The sequence below is a fragment of the Schistosoma mansoni genome, chromosome 3, assembly GCF_000237925.1.
Source record: "Schistosoma mansoni strain Puerto Rico chromosome 3, complete genome".
Lineage (NCBI taxonomy): Eukaryota > Metazoa > Platyhelminthes > Trematoda > Strigeidida > Schistosomatidae > Schistosoma > Schistosoma mansoni.
The window spans coordinates 13325533-13347866 of record NC_031497.1 but is presented as its reverse complement, the minus strand read 5'-3'; the positions used below and the strand labels follow the sequence as shown (position 1 = coordinate 13347866).

The following is a 22334-nucleotide window of genomic DNA, read 5'->3' as shown; positions in this document are numbered from 1 at the left end:
ACTGTAAATGAGTATCTGTCCAGGTAAGTTGGTTGTTCCTATTAATGAGCGTTTATCATTAATTGGTTATGGATTTAAATTTCGAAACATACTGAAATATCCACAAATCCCCTTATCATGATAATCATCTGCTCAATAGTGACCGACTTCAACATACATTTCCTGGAGTTCTCGTGGGAAGCAGTGACCAGTGGAGTTCAACCACGTCTGTTGTGAGATAACAACTCACTGAAGGCAATTGGTGGATAGTCGCTCATAATTCGTGGATCGGTTGAAGTTAGACATCGACACCGTTGGATGCCGGCTCAGTGGTCTATCGGTTACGAGCTCTGGCTCGAGACTGGTAGGTCCTGGGTTCGAATCTCGCGAGGCGGGATCGTGGATGCGCACTGCTGAGGAGTCCCATAATAGGACGAAACGGTCTTCCAGTACTTCCAGGTTTTCGATGGTGGTCTAGCTTCAATTGACTCATGATTTCAACTTTGAAAAATACTGAAATCTCCACAAATCCCCTTCTCATATAAAACGATTGAAAAATTAGTATCTATTCAACATTATAATTTCTATTTCTCATATTTATTTGGGAACAAATTTCAAATGATCATCTTTAAATTTATGACAATCATTCATATATTCACTGATACTTCAAATGTCAAATTCATGTTTAATGGATCATTCATTTCTGAAGTGGCATACATATTTATAATTTAAGTGCTCAGATTTCAAACAATAGATCACAAGTTTCGAACCCTTATCATTCTTCAGTCTGAACAACTACATTGTTGTACTAGACTTCTAAACAAACAAACAATTCATTTAAACAATTTTGTTCCACTTTCAAAAGTACAACAAAATGACGTCAACCGAGAGGAAGTATTGCATTAATTTAGATTCGTTTTATCATAAATTAAGGAAATGCATTGATCATACTAGAACAACACTGCAGAGACTATATAATACATGATTTTACCATTTTGATTCATAATTTTGGTTTATAATTTATATTCACTTAGTTTATTTTAGAATTATCTGGAATTTATCTCCTTCAAAGTCGTTAACTTAAGATAAAACGAGAGAAGAATAAATGACAACTATTGTATCGAAAGTTTCCATACCTAAAATTTCTCATACACTTCAGTCACACTGATTTGTCGAGCATCCCAGTAATAAATGACTTCATCGAATATGAAGCATAAGTGAATCAGATCCCCTGCAATTCACTCCTAACTCTATTCAAAAATATATTTAAAAACGAAGTGTGAAACAAACACAGGGACGTGTGTTAATCATCTTAGAAGGTGGACATACTGTTCCATTGAAAATGTATCTTTATTTCATTACAGTGAACAGAGACTGATTTTTACACAAAGGAATAGAATATGGATTATGATACTAAACAGCCAATTTGAACAGACAGAAACATTGAACAAGGAAAAAAAATTAGACCAAACAGTAACATTTCAAATCGATTACTATTCAAACAAAATTCAGACAAAACGATAACAACAAAAATAAAAGAATTTCAGTTGTTTTTTTTACTTACAAACTGAAAAAGACATTTTTCACATGGACCTGAAAGTTGGCAACCTTCATGCTTGTGTTTCATAATCTCACACTTGGCATTATTATCCGACTCTGTATATATATTAACTGACGTTAATTCAACCTGAAAAAAACACATCATAAACAAACAGAAAGACTCAGATAATTTCAGATACAATTAGTATGTATTCATAGAAAATTAAAAGAAAGACCATACATCAACAATTCAGCCATGAAGTCAACAAAATCCTATTCAGATTTAATGAGATAAGCTATAGAATAGTTGGTGTCAAACACGTTAAGTTTATAGTAAGTATGTTGAGAAGAGGTGTGTGAAAATCAGTTCAGTTTGAGAAAAGTGTTTGTCATGGACTGATATCAACTGGAGAACTATTGAAAAGATCGACAAACACAAGGCAGTAATGATGTGCACCGATAACTCCGAAAGGGATTGAACCCAAAACTCCTCCTGAACTAAAACACAATAGCTATGAACCATCGAGTTGAAATAATACTCTACACTTTTGAAATTTATATCGAAAACTATATGTATGTTTATAGATCCGCGAACGACAATAGCAGTGACAAAAAATCAATATGTCGCATACCTAATAAATAGTTCATTTGTTGGTAGATTTTTTTTTAAATTTACCATCTTATCAATATATTTCTTTTCGTCAACAACCGAAGCATATCTCAGTTATGAAGCATAATTCTTTATCATCAATACACAGTAAATGTACATGAAAGTATTTACAAATTTTCAGCTTATCAAAGCAAATATCACGTTTTAGGTCATTAGACAAAATATTTTAAGATTGACGGGTTGATTTTAAAGTATCAGACTCGTATCGAGATTCAACTATTTATACAAAGAAATTTAAGGAGGTGTATGACCCATATATTCCTACAAGTCAATCAAATATTTATCTGTTTAAGATTATACACCTTGACTCTAAGGCATGTGATTTGAATATCACCAAAAGTATCTTAACTAAAAACTGAATAAGAATTTTTATCTATCAAGTCATAAACATAATGAGTAGACTAATTAAACAATAATGTAATTGAATCACAGTAATTCATGAAAACGTTTACAAAACTGTGCTGAGAAACGTATGGTTGAAAAAGGACTCATTCGACTGAGCAGGAGGAAAACAGAAGAAACATTAAACTAATAAAAAAACCAACTTTTTACAGACTCGGAAATAAACAGAATGGTATCATTTTTGCTTGGTCTTTAATAGTAGGATGGTAGATTTTGTGTAAGAAAAAAAGATTATATACGACTTTTTTTAAACCACTTCATCAAATGGTACTAGTCAAAGTAATTCGCATTACTAAACCATATAATAACGGTTTATTGGCTTACTGTACATAGCTTTATTTGATTGAAAGAACGACTGATCAGCGTTTCCCGCTTTCTATAGTAGATTGTCAATCGACATTAGTTTGTGAGATCTTAAATGTGGGAAAAATTGTACCACGGAACTGATTTTCTCTTTGTGCTCACTTGTGATTGACATCAAGATGTGTTCCCGACATTCTAGTGGAAAGCTGCAATGAACTTTACCCAACCAGATCTCGAATAAGATAGTCATCATTGGAGTTATTGCGCAATAGTCGCGACATATTTACGACTAACTAAAATTAGGAATGTAGACGATCAGGCTCTAACTTGGTGAACTAAGATGCAACAGGCTCACCGTAGGACTTAGATTTGTTGGACGCGATACCTGGTGGGGTTATGGATGTAAACCACTCACTGATAAACTATATACCAGAATAAAAACGGTTTTCCAGTGTTGAATGTGGAATATCTTTGCAGTTACTGTAACGTCTGCTTCCAGTGCTTCTGCTGGAATGTTATCTGTTCCTGCTGCTTTGCCGCTCTTGATTTATCTGATGGCCATGCTGATCTCCTCAATTGTTGAAGGGCCAACATTGCTTGGGAGGTCCGTGGGTGCTGCTTCGATGTTAGGTGGGTTAAATGGAGCTGTTCAATTAAAGAGTTCCCTAAAGTGCGCTACCCACCTGTTTCGCTGTTCTCCAATATTGAGTTTCAGTTTTATCTTGGCTACCAGAAAGTGATGATCTGAGGCCATATCAGTTGCTCTCTTTGTTCTCACGTCCTTCTGAACTTTTTATTGATGCAGATTTTGTCGATTTGGTTCTGTTTAGTGTGAGATCTGATGAAGTCTGTGTGGCTTTGTGCATACGTTTGGGTGTGAATAAAGTACCGCCAGTTTGTTGAGGCACACAGGTTGTAAATCTCTCACCATTTTCGTTCCTTTCTCCCAGTCCATGTCGTCCCATGATGTCTTTATATCCGGTGTTGCCCATTCCAACCTTGGCATTTAGGTCTCATATCAGAATAGTCAAGTCCTTTGTTAGGCGTTTCTCGACGATTGACTGCAGCCTATCGTAGAGTTGATCTTTAACCTCTTCGTTGTAATCATTGGTAGATGCATAGCATTGGATGACGTTCATTGTAATTCCCTCTTTCTTTGTTTTGAAGGAGGCTTTGATGATCCTGGGTCCATGGGATCTTTACTGACTGCAGTGATTAGAATATATATGACGTATGATACTGTGGTTAGACGTAGTCGGCAGAAAACCATGGAAATAGGATTCGTGATATTTGGAAACATCGCCTGCCACGAGGTGCGATTTCGGATGGTGCACGAGTAGATTGAAGGAAAAGTAGAGGCGGAGGAACCAAAATGTAACATTGGTACACGACGTCCTTGGTAGCTTAACTGAGTTTTGCTGGTAGGTTTAGACAACATGGTTAGGGTTCGCGCGTTGGGTGAAATGATTAACAAGCGAGTGAAATAGAGTGGATGTACTCACTCTATCTTATGTCGGATTCAGAGTCTCCAAGTCTTCATTTATTTTCTTCTTTATATATCTAATCTTTTCTACAATTTCAGGTTCTAGATTCCCTATAACTGAATGAATCAAAAACCCTCTGATGGTGTAGGTGATTTAAATGAAGAAGGCATCTGAAAAAAATCATTCTCATCTTATTCCGAAAATACGGGCATTATGCTGATGGCTAGAAATCGATCAAGTGATTGAAGTCTAAATATTTTAGAGTTTCACAAATATTATTTTCAACATCAGACTTAACGGGAATGAAACAGTTTTCGGTAAATGAGAGTATGATTTGTAAAGATTTGATCTACCATAAAAACCAAATTAAAACAGGTTCATCAAATCGAATTATGGATAGCTTTGTTCTGTTATACGTCCTACTTAGATAACACTCGTTAAGGTTCCAACAAATTACCTGTCATATTATTTTCAATTGAATTTGCATAAGTTGATGAATATATGCTACTGATTGAGAGTAGCTAATCAACCTTTGATAATGTAGTCATACTTACCCACAATTACTGTTCGTTCGATCAATATCAGTTTGAACCATAATATTGAGTTTATTTATAACCTTACGGCACTTTTTTTCAAGTAGACATGTTTTTTTTCTTTTAATACATCTCCTTTATACTAAAAGCTGTATCATTTCTGACAATGAAGTAACTACAAACATGCTTCAAGTTCTATTCAATAAGATTTGGGAGGAAGAACATGTGCCATAGACAGACTGGAAAGAAGGATACCTCATCAAGTTACCAAAGAAAGGAGATCTGGGCCAATGTGAGAACTACAGAGGCATCACGCTGTTGGCAGCACCAGGAAAAGTTTACAACAGGGTGTTGCTGAACTGGATGAAAGACGCAGAAAACGCTCAGCTTCGAGATCAACAGGCTGGATTGTGTAAGGATCGGTTGTGCACAGACCAAATTGTGACACTACGGATCATCGTGGAACAATCAGTTGAGTGGAACTTGTCACTATACATCAAATTCCTTGACTATGAGAAGGCCTTTGACAGTGTGGATAGGAGAAGCACGTGGAACCTTCTTTGACATTATGATGTAACTGAGATTTCGACTTCGCAGATCACCTGACCCTCCTATCTCATACACACAAACAAATGCAGACGAAGAAAACTAATGAAGCAGCAGCCTCTGCACCAATGGGCCTCAACATACACAAAGGAAAAATTAAGATCCTCAAATACAACACGGAGAACACTAACCTAATCACACTTGATGGCAAAACCCTGGGACAGGTGGAAACTTTCACGTAGCTGGTCGGCAATATCATCGATGAACAAGGAGGATCTGATGCAGACGTAAGGGCGAGAATTGGCAAAGCGAGGATAGCATCCCTAGAGTTGAAGAACATATGTAACTCAAAACAACTGTCCGCAAGCGATTATCAAAGTGAGAATCTTCAATACGAACATCAAAAGAGTTCTACTGTACGGAGCTGAAACTTGGAGAACTACTACAACCATCATCAAAATAGTACAAGTATTTGTAAACAGATGTCTACGCAAGATACTCAATATCCGTTAGCTGGATACCATCAACAACAGCCTACTGTGGGAGACAATAAATCAACTTTCATTTGGACAGGAAACACGCTAACGGTGGATAGGACTTAAATTACGGAAATCACCAAACTGCATCACGAGGTAATCCCTAACTTGGAATAGTGAAGGGAAGCGGAAAAGAGGAAGGCTAAAGAACACATTACGCCAGGAAATGGAAGCAGATATGATAAAGATGAATGTTAACTGGAAAGAACTAAAAAGGATTATTGGGGACAAGGTTGGATGGAGAATGCTGGTGGACGTCCTATGCTCCTCTACGAGGGGTAACAAGTGTAAGTAAAGATGATAGCTTTTCCATCTGTTTCCAATCCACAGAGTAAAACATCATGAGAAGATAAATATTGTTATCGTAACAATGTATCAATTAAACCTCAACAAGAGTGTACAGTAATAATAATGATAATATCAACAATAAGAATAAGAATAATAACAATGATAATAATAATAATAAAACTAGTTTACCGGTACAGGATTTAGATTGACAATCGTAATAGATTGATTACGTATCTGACCAATTAATGTTGTACCCAATAAATAAACATCTTGCAATTGTCGTGCACCGTCAATGAAAAACTATATGCACATTGGTATTAAGATTGTTGTTTAAAAGAAGAAAATATGAATAATGTTAGTCAAAATGTTTGTAAAGAATTATATGCATAAAACAATTTCAGTTAAATAATGTTTATGCATAAAAATCAGAACACCAAGTTAATCGGTCAATATTGAACAGCTTTCATTAGAACCTACTGTTATGTAGGTTTACATAAAATTATTTATTTTTACTTGTAATCCTGTAACATACTTGATGCATTTGAAGTGATCAACTACAAACACCACGACGTTTTCGATTCGCCGACATTATACACATAAGTTTTACCATTGACAGGAAATAATAAATTGAAAGTGAGTTTAAGTGAATGTTAATATTTATACATATTATTCATGATTTCAAATACATGGAGTGCCTATTCACAATTATTTTATTTTCAACTATTAGATGAAAATGATAAAATAGTATAAATATTTCATGAAAAATTCATATACTACTTACTACAGATGAATATGATAACTTGAAGTTTCACAATTTATTGCGTTGTTAATTTGAATAATGCAGATTATATATATATATATATATATATATATATATATATATATATATATAAACCTATACATATAAATGTCTTCAACTTCACACTATCTACTAGTGAGAACAAATTTTAGCCCATCGGCAGTATAGGCTTTTTAACCGTTTAACTGTTATCTTGTCGGTTTTGTTGCTTTCATAAAATTAGAAAGGTATAAAACATATTGTGAAGCGGCATTCTATGTAATATCGTGTTTACAGCAAGATTAGTCATTTATGCCTTGTTTAGTAATAATAATAGCAACAAGTGATTGTAAAAAGTCACACTATCGTAACACCTATTCATAAAGTAGTCACATGAAAGAAAGTAGTCACATGAAAGATTTCACACACTTCAATGAATAACCAACCAAGACTCAAATCTTCGACAATCCGTATATATTAATATATATATATATATATATATATATATATAAACAGATTGTTAACTTGTCAAAATAATAAATATTCTGTCAAAAAATGACATACAATTATGAGCGGCATCTTTTTGCAATGATAATAATAATAGTAAATATATACTTTTTCCTGTGTTAAAAAAAACCCGTATCAATTCTTTAGTGTTATGCCATGCTAGTGAATATTAACATTGAATAAGCTGAATAATAATAAATCTATATTCAGATGTAATCAGTAAATTGATGAGCAAAGAAATGTGTCTTATCAAGAGCTTGTTATTATTAACGGTATTAATCAATAAATCTTATTGAAACAGTGTGGTCCCTGTCAAGAAAATAATGACCTGAGTTGATTTTTTCATCATAATCACCAATCTATTTGTCTATATATGTAAAGTAGGTGTTTGTACTGATTAGGAATAGATTAAATATAAATACCTAATGATAATAGTCATCTCGATAATTTCACATTTATGTAAGGAAATAGTGGAAAATAGTTTTATTATATCCTGTTTCTACATTTATTCTCCATACATTGTAAATTGATTCATGTTAGAACTATAAAACTTACAATAACAAAATTATGCTACAGAATGAATTGATGAAATTACTAATTGTCAGCTTAAACAATGTGAGACTTTATCTACTTGCTTCCAGCGTCAATCGTTATAATGAGATGAAAAACATAGTGCTTGTCGCTTCAAACACTAATGCGCTATCTCAATAAGCTATTGATTTAATGGAAATACCAAGGTAATCCAACCAGGATGTAAATATAAAAACAGAGACTGATAGATTGTAGTCTTAAACATCAACAAAAGGAAGATAAAAAACTTTAGAAATAATTTTATAGCCACTGAACAAATTACTGGCTATCTGGACTCATTAGCTTAGCTAATATTTTATTGGTGTTTGAAGCAAAAGGTATAGGATTAAGATCTTAATGTGAACATCGGCAACAGAATCGAGGCACATTCATTTGACAAATTCTAAATAGGACAAAATGGTTGTACTGGGTTTCATAATCAAACTTTACTAAGAAGTAAAACTTTAGATGAAGTGTGTAATTGTGTAAATGACCATATTATTAATAATATTCTTCAAGTACTGAGAAAAACCAAACCCATTACAATTTTGATTGTACTAAAAATGTTCTGCTTTATTTCCTTCGTACTATTGAAACTTGCGTCAATTTAATTTGGTTATTTATTCTCTGAAGAAAAAACTTATACTAGGTCGATAAATGTCAGAAATTCAATTTTCTACTCATTAGGATTATCTAACTACATTATTATTTCTATCGTTAACAATCTATTCAATGCTCAATTTATTTGAATTTTTCATAGTTGAAATCATGAGTCAATTGAAGCTAAACCACCATGGAAAACCTGGAAGCACTGGATCGCGCCGTTTCGCAGGGTCGTGGATGCGCTCTGCTGAGGAGTCCCATAATAGGACGAAACGGTCGTCCAGTGCTTCCAGGTTTTCCATGGTGGTTTAGCTTCAATTGACTCATGATTTCAACAATAAAAAATACTGAAATCTCCACAAAACCCCTTCTGATTTATTTGAATTTATCAAATCAAACGTTGGTTATGATATTTACAAACTATATTATTTGATATACTTCATTCACTTTCAATTGTATTTAATTTTTCACTAATGTGTAAATAAATAAACATTTCATTTCAATGTGAAAATATGAAGAGTGTAAGTTGAATCAACAAATACTTATAACAAAATTTCACATTATTTGCGTATTTTTCGCGGGAAGTGCGTGGGGGGGGCGTAAAAAATAAACTGAAAGAAAATAAGATTGATATTCATTATTCAGATAACTTATATCATTATATCCTATAAAATGAGATTCATTTTCCCAAGTGAATATATGATACAAGTTGAATCTATCCTATAATGATCTCATATGTTTTCATGTTAATAAGATCAAAATAAACATGATCATCAACTTCTCTTAAGTATATATAATGCAATACAAGAATAAGAGAATTTAAAACCCTGGGAAAAATCTGAAAAAATAATTTTGGACAAGAGATTGTTTTCTTTTCACTGACTACATTAAAGAAATAGTTTGTTGAGAAAAAATGAAAGTGGTGAAAAGAACACTAACATCAACAATAGAGAAATTTTTGAAAATTGGGATCAAAAACTGATCAATATTAGACTGTCACTGAAAGCTTGGAAGCATTAAACGGCCATTTCGTTATAGTATGGGACTCCTCGGCAGTGCGTGTCCACGATCCCGCACGCGGGACTCGAACGGAACGGCTGTCCAGTGCTTCCAAATTTTCAGTGATGGTCTAACATTGACCAGTTCACGATCTTAATTAAATAAACTCAACAGTCTCCACAATCCTATGCTGACAGACATTCATTAAATTTGGTATTATAAATTGATTGCTTTAGAATACATTGGGAAAATGTCGATCCAAGGAATTCTTGGTAATAAATGATCCTGTTTAATTAAACATGTGGGCAATATAACGGAATTTTCATAATTCAGGAAAAAAACAGTGATATCATTTTATCAGAAATTCGTAGTTGAAAAAAGATATCTCTTTCATATGTCATTAATATATAGTTAGTGTGAATAGTATGACTGAGATGAATACAGCTTGTCTAGAAGTGAGCTGGAAATACTATACGATTGAGGCTATATATATATATATATATATATATATATATATATACCTACTGACTAAAAAGCATTTAATAAAAAGCATTTAAAACAAGTAGAATAATACATCAACCGGAAAACAACTGATGACCAAAGAGCATTAGATATCCGCTTCGTCCTACTCTTGAACTCCTTAGAAGTGTGCACTTCCAACCCTACCAAGGATCAAACTCAATAAATTATGATCTAAGAACATTGAATGATCATCTCTTTATTCAGCAAAATTACTAAATTAGATGATATGGGCAATGGAATTCCGACTCAAGAAATTAAAGGTAACGTGTTTACTACGAGAACTGGAAGTATTAAATCTAAACTTTGGTGAGATTATAAGTGGACACTTTTGAGGAGTTCCAGACTTTGATAAAGGAGATGTCTATTGCGTCCTAGTTTTCAACCTAACATTAGTTCGTTATAGAAACTATCTCTTAAATCAAACTACCTACCATCACCAAAGAGCTAGGTCTTACTTTCATCACTTACATTTTAAAGCATCAGGACGAGAGAAAATTATGGAGTTTGAGATGGGAAAAGATAAAACCTTGGATAAAATTACAAGGTTTTAAATTTTTAGAACACCAGATTATATATATATACATATATATATATATATATATATATATATATATATATATATATATATATAGCCGAGAATAATCAAGGATTTGAATATGTTCACCAGTACATGTTTACAAACTCACCTTCTAACTTTTGTTTCAAGCAAACAGATAACAGTTTATGACGGAACTGGGAATACAATAATTAGAAACCACATTACTAGTATATTGCTGTACAGAATTTACATTTTGTTATTTAATTGTAATTAATATATCTTACAGTTGTCAAGTCAATAGAAACTGCTTCATTCAATTTTTCCAACAAACTGATGTTACGTTTCATTGCGTGATCTTAATCTGAATCAGTAATCACTTCATTGATAACTATGAAATTTTCAATGCTAATTTTCTCCATAACTATTAATTGTAGTACAGAACTGGCAACTAAATTACTTATTGTATATAACACATGAAAGATTTTTTAGTTATTCCATTAACATAAATAAATGATAATTTATTTACACTTATGACTGATTAAATTTATTTTTATATTCTTAAAATAATGTCACCATTTTCAATAAATTTAACTATTCATAAGTTAAAATCTGACATGTATACGTATATAAAGATAATACTATGAATATAAAACTATGTATTAAAGTATACAATTTTAAATAGGTCTGATTTGGCAATGATTATAGAAGTGAAACATATAGAAGAAAACAAAAAAATGTTGTTTTTTTTTAAAATATAAACGACAATAGTGTGATTGATTATACAGATAATTTATAGAGACTAGTTTAATTTGAAAATATTTGTGATTAGATAAATCTCAACAAAGTCATTGTGTCAGTCAGTAAAGTGTTAAAATAAATACCAGAGTAATAGGAGGCAAAACCCGACTCACACGTCCTCGACGTGCCTACCGGGATAATGGGACTGTTTACATGAACTATAACGTGAGTGGTAACCCGGGTGGTGGAGATCGGCCTAATCATCCACTCTACCTATACCCACATCTGATTACGAAAGCTACAAAGGATCATTGCACAATTATTATTGGTTCAAAAGAAAGATTCTGTCCCCCCAAAAAGAAAGAATGATTGTGCCCTCCCCCAAATATGCAAAAACAGCTAATGAGCTCTGGTAGTTGTGCCTTGCTTTAATGCATCATTCTTGTTCGGAAGGGCCTACTAGGCTTCACTATGTTACAATGGCTGGAAGGGGCACCAGAAAAATAGAAATAGTAACAATCAGTAACAGCGGTATTAGAAAATATTAGGCATAAAAACATGATTCGAGAAAGTATAAATTTGTGGAATAAAAAATAGAGTATTTTCATGCAGAGTGAATGTAGCTGAGCCACCGTAACTGATTCTAAGCTATATTACGCAAAATATTTAATGATTGTTCACAATAATTGCACAAACCTCAACTACATAGTCTGACCTTATCAACATGACTTATTTAAATGTTAATGACTTCGTGAATTGATGTGACGATTTGGTTTTCCCGCTTCCGTTTTTTTAATCCACTTCTATATCAGTTATTAAGTGTATGTTTTCTAATGAATAACTTCACGGTGTATTGTTGAAAATTCTAGTAAGAAGTAATGTGGTGTAAGCTACTTATGTTGACAGATATAAGTAGTATGTAACACCAATCAGAAGTGGAATGTCTGGCAGCAGAAGCTTGAGAATATCGAATTGAAGAGAACAGGAATGTAAACACAGTTATTGCAATAACAACAGGAATGAACAAACGATAAAGTTTATAAGAGACAATTGATGGAAGATGTGAAAATAAAGTACTTAATGTATAATTTTCATATTTAATGCAGACATAGTAATATTGCACTAAACAATGAATTGGTTTTCCCTACTTAAGTTCTTGTTTAGTACAATAGTGGATCTTTAACGGTAATTATACCATGAGAGAGTACGAAAGATCTCTTGAACAAGTAATAAAAACATGTGGACAATCCAGGCCCAGATTTCGACTGACAAACAAATAATTAGGGAATATACAGATGACAAAAAATAAATCGGTCGATCGGTAAGCATTTATGACTATGATTATCGAACCGTACATTGTCAAATCAAGCTATTGAGGAACTTTGAAATTAAAAGACATGAAAAGTGACTAGCACTTTATCATAGTCGTCTTCGGAACACTGTTCGTGGATGACGAAACAACTGTGTAACCGAACTTGAGGTTGACCACAGGGTATTAGGTACAAAGAAGTTGATTTATGTGGTTATACGCCTTTATTGATTGAGAGGGTTAGGATATACGTTACCACTGCCTACCCTGACATCCGGTTTCGCTGATTGATTTAAATGTTCAAAATTTTAATCCAGTATAGTATTATTGATATGAAACAATAACTGATGAAATTAATCTCTTCAAGGAAACATAAGAATTAAAGAAAACAAACTATTGACAAGAAAAACGTTCAAAATTTCGGCAAAATATTATTTAAGGTAATAAATGTCATGTACTAATAGTATATTATAACTACTCAAATTTCTATCATTTCCAAATAGCTCATTAAAACAGTTACGTGCACATCAATAAGAAAATAAATTACATTTTTATTTAAATAAAAGTTGATTAAACAACATTCTATAACTGTTTCAATCCTCTCAATCGCCATATATATATATATATATATATATATATATATATATATATAGTAAGGGATTGCTCAAGGGTATTCAAATTTTATTTTCATTTTATTATACTTAATCCAATGTGATCTAGTAATAAATTGAATCTCTTTTTTAAAAAAAAATAATAAATTGCATAGAATATATTTACTACTATATGTTCATCTCTTTTTTCTCTATCACTTATTTATTCATTGACACTTATTCATACTCATTTACCATTCCTTCGTATTTATTTAACAAAAAAAAACTGACAGTTTATTAGTTTTATTAATATTAAAATTCTTGGAGATTAATACCTATTAAAACACATAAAAAAAGAGAGGATTTGTGAAGACAGTGAAATTTCATAGTTAACATCACAGACTGATTTTAGTTAGGTAATCATTGAGAACTAGGAAACACTGGACAACTGTTTTAGCATAGTGTGGAACGTCTCATTAGTAATAAAAAACATATGTTTACTAATGGTTAAATTTGAGATGTAATTCTAAGGGTTCTACTGAGAAGTCGTGATCTTTGGAGTTCAACCATGTTAAATGAGGGGCGAATTTCATTAATAATAATGGGAAATGATCGAGAAATACCGGAAGTCGAATAAAGTTAGATATGTAAACCGGTGGGTGTTAAGTCAGTAATCAAAAGACCTAAAGGTTCTGAGTTCAAATACTGGTGGTTTAGTGAGTGTGCATTGTTGAGGAGTCTTACACTGAGCAGAAAAACTCTCCGATGGTTTCTGATTTTTAATAGTTGTTTCACTAAGGTCACTATGATATTTAACAATCTCCACAATTCCCTAGAGTAATATGTCAATCATCAATTATTTCCAAAATAAGACGTTCTAAATGAACTGAGATATCACCTCGAAAAAGTATACAAAATGTTTCAGAATATCAGAATGCTCTAGTGAAGTGTTGGTTGGCTTATCAGTTAAATCATTTGACTTTCAAACACCAGACTAAAGGGCCAAACTTCATTTCATCTATATAAAAAAGGTTGGTGGTTCAAAGTTGAGTAGTACATTAATTGACACTTGTTGTTTAATTTTAAGCTTATTATGAATAGGAATTATAGAAACGATAAGAACCATGGACAATAAGAATTACATAATGATGAGCTCTATCAGTTGGCAAATAATAAAAAAAAACATAGAATCTATTACATTATCCGATTCCAAACAGTTAATATTATCAAACAATTATAGAGATGACTATTCAGATAAACAGTTATAGAAATCAAAAATAATAGTTGTTTTCAGTAATAGGAGCGTGTGGCGATAGTTGAACATTATTGAAATCATGAACTGACCCAAGTTACATCTGTTCATGATTTTAATGAAATAATAGTTACCTCAATGATACGAATAAAAAAACGACACGGTATATACAAGAAGAAAATAAAACAGTAATACAGTTGTACTGAAATAATTATAACTTTACTGCCATTAAATCAACTTTTATTCTGTTTGTATTGACAGTATTAACACCATGTTTAATTTTACTATTAGAATAGGAATTTGTAGAGATTCTAGTAATTCTAACAGTTGAATTCACAAGTCGATTTAAGTTACACCAACGTCTAGTGCTTTCACGTTTTCAATGGTGGTCTAGCTTAAATCGACTCATGAATTCAACTGTTAAGAAACAAGTACTTATTGACATTATACCATAACTATAAGTAGCATTAATTATAATGTATATCAACATATTGTCATATGCTTCTTTGTTTTCACCATCATTATTATGATCATTAAAATCATACTGAATATAAACTTACAATTTTATGTAACTGTCTTTGTCATGAAAAGAAACAAACTTTAAGAAAAATGTTTAGATATTTTGTTTGTAAGAAAGTGTTTTATGCTATTTCAACTGTTGTTTGTTTATGATTTGAACTGTATAATCACAAACGTAAACACGTATACAACCCGGAGTACAAATAAACCAGATAAGATCAGTTGATCATAAAAATTACAATAAGACTTCATCTCTTTTGTATGTAATAATCATGTCATTAAGTATATAGATAGACACATAAATTATTATTATTATGTTAGGTCATTGAATAATGATTTTAATGTGTTACAACACATTATTATTATTACAACCATTTGTAAAAGAGAAAGAAGAAGAAACACAACATCACTACTTATGCCAATTACTATCACACTATGTTTACTACAAATACCTAAACTACCAAAAATGTGTTTTGCTTTTTGTTGATTCATAGCGTGATATAATCTGTATCATAGTACTTCGCTAAATCTTGTATATTCATCTTATTTTTTATTGAATTTTGAATACATCATTATTGTAATCTGTTCTCCACTTTACATTCAATATTATTTACCCATTTCACTTCAGGAAGATGAATGCATTTTTTTTCGATTAATTTATGAGTTATTATTTAATATGAATAAAAAATTGATTTATTTTGAACAACATTAGTGACGTATATACAAGGAGACAGAGCATATGAACATAATGTATGGTGGAAATTATTATTTACCATAACAGTTTAAGCTGAATGAACAGGAAAATGATGAAAATTGGGCTGTATTTTCGGTCAATAACACTTCATGAGAATGGATACTTTCGTTTCAATATATATATATATATATATATTTGGTGCCTTCTTGTACTAATGTTTATGTGTATAAACAATGATAAATAACATCATAAAATGAACATTAGTTGTCAATTTCTTTTTTAAACCGTCAGAACTACACTAGTTTGTCATTTAAACCTTTACAGAATCACTTTTAATTCAAAGATGGAGACAGTAGGGTTAAAACCTGTAACATATAGGGTTGAGTTGTATTTTTTCAATCACTAAATTAAAGGTTGAGTGTTTACGGTAAGGTATTATTAAGTTAAGCATAATTAAACTCATTGTTGATAGAACAATATTATCGACTAATATCTAGTTATATCAAAATAAAAAAACGTACATATATTTAATTGTTTAAAAGTTCTCTTTATTTTGGAAGAAATGAAATGAGAATTTATTTACTTATTCATGAATTATAATAGTAACATAATGTAACTGTAATATCCCAATAAGTAAAAAAATTGGAAACCCGACACTTCGTACTTAAGTCGTTTCTTCAGAAAGAATAAATAATCGAATTAAGTTGAAATAGAGCAGAGAAACAAACCAAAAAATATTTATTAAAATCAAAAGCCATGTTATTAACGTATACGTGTCCATGTGACATTTGTAATATGAAAGAGTGGAGTTAATTTATACGTCATTGATGTGAGATTAGTTTATTACTCTGTGCATTTTAATGTAACTCTTATACTGGTCTATATAATTACCTTTCGGTCATACTGTTTGTCTGACAGCTATTATTACTATCCGACCTGCAGGAACCAAAGTAGATATAAAGATGTTTAGTTGTTTAACCTACTGTATTAATGTTGAATAATTTAATCATTAAACCGCTACTCCTGTTACATACATATGATAAATAAATACATTATTTCAATTGATTACTTTTTCAAGGATATATTAGTTTAATTTCTCACAGTTTAATGATCATCCATATTTAATTCTATATGACTAGTCTTTACGAAATAACAATAAAATCTACTTCCTTTTCTCAACTTTAAGTCATATGTCTGTGCATAGATGTATGACTTGAAAGAAAAATTCTAATCATCATCCCCGACATATACACTGGATAAGGTGAAAACAATCAAAACAATAATAATAATAATTTTTATTAAAAGATAAATAAATCAACTTACATGAAGTTTACCAGAATAAATATCATACGGTATATGAAAAGTGGATATACTCGAGTAAACAACCATTATACCATGTAAACGTGTAATCCTATTATCAACAATAGATATACTCATAAATAATTTCGTTTGATTCGGTATTAGTTCGGCATTAGTTATATGATGATGAATCTTTCCATTAAAATTTCATTTTTAAATGATTGCATAAGAAAAGATTGAAACAGGAAATGAAAATAAAAAAATATACATTTTAAATGAACATGTTTACATGTGGTAAAAATGTGAGCAGTTACAAATAAGTGCAATAATGTTTATCAATTATAACTATTAAGAAATAAATAAATTTGACGATGTTGAACAACCCTTAACCATCATGTATGGGGGATTATTGTTTCATATTCAATATAGTCACTGGTCGCGGTTTCTCATTGGACCTTCAGGAGGTTGCATTTCGAAGTTAGTCAATAGTGAACACATGATTATATTCAGTATAAGGGGATTTGTAGAGATTGCAGAATTCTCATAATTTAAATCACAAACTGATCTTAGCTAGATCATTGAACCAGCAACCAACGATATTGATGTCAGCTCAGTGGTCTAAAGATTAAACATTCACGCACGAGACCTAGGTCAACAGTTTGATTCCCGGAAGAAGGGTCATAGCTGTGCTCTCCAAAGGAGTCCTATACTTCAACTGAACGGGTGTTTATTGCTTACACGTTTTTAATGGTGATCAGGTTAAGATCAGTTTGTGATTTAAACTATGAAGACTCTACAGTCTCCACAAGTCCTCCTATACTGAAAATAAATAAGTGATGTAGTACACCTAATTTCATATAATGTCACAAAAATACAATTAACAATAATATTTATCGGCTGTTTTTGATCTCTTCTTCCAAGTGTAACAGTACGAACGTGTATAAACAAATGACACGAGAAAAGTAATATGTGTCTAGTAAACCTCTAAAGAAAGTAAACATAATATGAATTAATAACAAATGAGAAAATCACATGATAATCCGATAATAATAACAACTATGGAGATTAATCCGATAATAATAACAACTATGGAGAAGCGTATTATTCGTCATGTGTCATATTATATATATATATATATATATATATCCTCTGGGAAGTTCCGACGTTTATGCGCATATGACAATTCATATGACCATAACAGTCACCCTGCTAATCACGTCTCTCCGTCCTTTTTAAACAGTCAATGAATTATTTAACTATAATGTTATTACATTTATATTAAAAGAAAAGCAAACAAATAACACATTTTCAAATTAGAAAATAATTCATCTTGACAACAGACAACTAGTATTAACCAGATGAGAAAGTATTCTGATACATAGTCTAACATTAATCATCAAGATGGGAAATTTCCAATAAATTCTAATATAGTCTTAGAAATGAATTTTCTGTTAGATTTCAACTTCCTATTTTTGTTTAGGTCTTAATGCCCCTTTATTGGTGAACACGATAGAAGCTAACTAAGATGTCAATGTTAAAAGTTGCAGGTACAGTAAATTTAAAGAGACTAGTACATACTTATTCACAGATTAAGTAGAATTTTCCGAATAGAGTTCAAATGTTTAGTTGAAGAGAAAGAGGATAAATAAAGGTATAATTGATGAATCACCAATTCAGAGACTTACGTTGTTACCAGACACAATTTCTGGTAACTAGAACAAAAGAATATATTGTATAAATAAAGGTTTTACCACTAACCATTCCCATTATGCAATTCAGTTACACGTTCAGTGAATTCATTAAAATCTAGATGTAATTTACAATTTCTTTCAATTTTCAACCTTTTTTTTATCCATTGCATGGATGATATAAGTTTTTACTAGTGTTGACAAATCAGTTAACTTAAATGTAAACAATAGAAAACTGTGTGATATTCAAATTACACTGACAGTTAAAAGAAAATACCAACAGTCAATTTACAGCTTTCAATTTTATTCTCAATTAATTATTTGTTACTAGGTTAATTATATCATCTTGAACGATGGCCCTAATTATCAAATAAACTCATTCAGATTATCAAGGGTTCGGTCATTCAAATTTTATATATTTATGATTGGGATATCCACTCTGTGGATGAGCAGTCACTACGGTTACCATAGTCATTTTAGACTTATAGCGCAATAATCCAACTGACAAAATGTTAAAATAACTACAGTGTTTAAAATCATAGGCCGTTCACAATGAATCGATATCTAGATCGTAAATGTATAGTTTTTAAAAGACCAAACTATTACTAGCCATTCGACTAAGCAATAACAAAAACCGAGACCGAAGATCCTGGATTCAATCCCCGGTTGCGAGGTCGCACATGCGTACTGCTGAGGAATCCCATACTAAGACGGAACGGTCGTCCATCGCTCCCTATTTTTAATAGTGATATAACATTGATCAGTTTCAGTGTTCCAATGGAATATGAAAAGAATCTAAACTACCATTCTGATCTAAAAATATTCGACCAAGATGATATTACTTGTTACGTAATACATTATTAAACAAGAGTCAGAAAAGATCATGAGGCGGTTGATGATCAATTCATTTTTCTCAATGCAGTATAAAGATACCACTCAAAAGCAAAAGACCATTTAAAAGTGATGTCAATATGTTTGTGTTTCTCTTATTGGTTGATTAAATGGGAGAATGGTAGTTATCTTTTAAAATTACTTAGCTCGATTAAAATCTCACAAATCCTAGTTCAAGTACTAACCAAATTTTGACTGAAATAATCCATATATATATATATATATCTTGGTTAGTGTTGGTAATCAACTGGATTTTCATTTCTATGCAACTTTCATGAGACCAATGATATAAATAGTTTATTAAACTCAAAAAAATATATTTAATTAATTTTTTTAATACAATTAATTCGAAGTTGAACCATTGATAATAAATAGGATACTTGAATAAAATATATTCTCCATCCATTATTCAGTAGGATGTGCATTTATCATTTTCCCATTATAGTTTAGGGAGTATGACCTGATCAGTCTAGCAGTAATTCAGCTTTGATTCTAAGTAAATAAGTAATATCTATGGAAATTTCTTTATGAGATATTTAAATACATTAGATATTTATTTCCATTAGAATTTTAACCCCAGTATTTGCTAATCTAGTTGTAGTGATTAGCATAGATAATACATGATCTAGAAAATGAGGTACAAGTAGGAGGATTCAAGGCTATCCTAATTGAATTATCTTCCATCCTTGTAGACTTGTACCCAATGAGAAACTTACTTACTGAACACAATGTTGTGATAACATTCTAAGTGTGACAAAAAGCCTAGAGTATATAAACCTGAACTAGGTAAATGAGTTACATCATAAATGAAAAGTAAGTGGTGGTAAAAAGAAAAGAATTTATTATTTTATGATGAATAGTGAAGTTTTCTTCCAGTGGTTCAATTTAACAGAGTAATCTTTCTGACATTTTACTTTCAAATGTACAACGATTTAGAAATTTACACATTAAAGCGATAGTAACACTCACAGGCATGCATACATACATAGACATGCACAAACAAAGAGATATTGTTATCATAAAGAAATTCACTAACACATTCATTAATACTCAGTCACTCACCTGTAGTAAATACTTATGACTCGGAGTTAAGAAATCAATTTTCGATATGAATAGAGTAAAATCATATCGATTAGTTAGCATAAAACGAAATAAAAAAACTGGATCTTGCTGATTCTTCTCATTTAAATAATTGGGCACTGTTTGAACACTTGATGTAAGTGAACTGAACAAAAAAAGCAGAAAGAGACAGAAAATATTGTTTAGCTGATAGCCTTTCTTTACCTCATGTATATAAACATTAAAATATGAAAAGATTTTTTTTGAAGGTGTCCAATGCAGATGTGCAGACTGCCATTTGAACGATACTACTACGTGGGTATTTGTGATACCGTTCGGGTTATAGGAATAATTTGAGTTAAAATTCGTATGCCGATGCTCTTTTATGTGATATTTGAAAGTAAAAAAAGATTTTAAGATGAAGAACGATTTGTTGTACATTCATCATTGTTATGTATGACGACTTGCTGTATTCATATCTTTATCATAAAGTATTTGGTTTTACTCTTGTTTTTTTTCTTGAGAGGGAGGGCGAAGCAATAAAATAGTAGTTCCTATAAAATCTAGTCATGAAATAATATCAATCAATGTTTTACCGATGATCTGTCAGTCCCGAATTAAATCACATAATGATATTCTAAATGATTGATCGGTAAGTGGTGATAAATGGGATGAGAATAAACTCCACTCTCGATCGCAATTTCGATTTTGCATCTGGCAAACAGCAGAAATGAAGCGGAAATTATTTATGCTGTCGTGGCTTATATGAAGTCACGAGACGTCAGAAATACAGTATTATACTTATTGGGATATCACAAAAATATATTTATTAGAAGTCTATAACGTTGAGTCACTTAGACCAATGAACACATTACAACTTAATCGAAAATATTTAATTAGCACTGAGAACTAGATAAGCATCGCTTCAGTTAGTATTGGATGATCATTAGTAAGTAGCTAGTCACTTAGTATGTCCATGTGTGTAAATAGTCTACTTAAACCCGTTTAAGGAACAATCATAATAATAATGGCAGGAATAGGACACATTTGAGGTGTCAGTTGAAATGATAATAATCGGTAGAACAATTAATTAAAATTAAAATTTCTTATAAAATTTGTTTGACGAAGAGAGTAGAAGTCCAGCTTTTAAAAAAATATAGAAGCTTTAAAAATTGGATTGAATAGTTTATCTGTGACTTGATACATGTATTTTTACATAAGTAATTTATTTTAATAGTTGAATTCATGAGTCGATCTAAGCTAGACTACCATTGAAAACCTGGAAGCACTGGACGACCGTTTCTTCCTAATATGGGACTCCTCCACAGTGTACGACTACGATCCAGCATACGGAACTCAAACCTAGGATCTTCGGTCTCGCGCGCAAACGCCTAACCTCCAGACCACTGAGCCGGCATACAACGGTGTTAATGTCTAAATTCAACCGATCCATGATCTCGCGCAACCCTTCACCCATTGTCTGAAGTAGATACCTGTC

At 31.6% G+C, this 22334-nt stretch overlaps 1 protein-coding gene across 2 annotated transcripts in view; it reads right to left on the bottom strand.

Moving 5' to 3' along the window:
• Nucleotides 1-22334, bottom strand: part of Smp_136380.1 (hypothetical protein) — a gene marked incomplete at both ends in the record, with an annotated part of 86165 nt that overhangs the window by 50124 nt on the left and 13707 nt on the right. For both annotated transcript variants that reach the window (XM_018799295.1, XM_018799296.1), the window contains 3 exons: nt 1544-1666; nt 6470-6580; nt 20840-21002. In XM_018799295.1, the coding sequence (XP_018651099.1) occupies nt 1544-1666; nt 6470-6580; nt 20840-21002 (397 nt within the window). The remainder of the gene's footprint in view (nt 1-1543; nt 1667-6469; nt 6581-20839; nt 21003-22334) is intronic.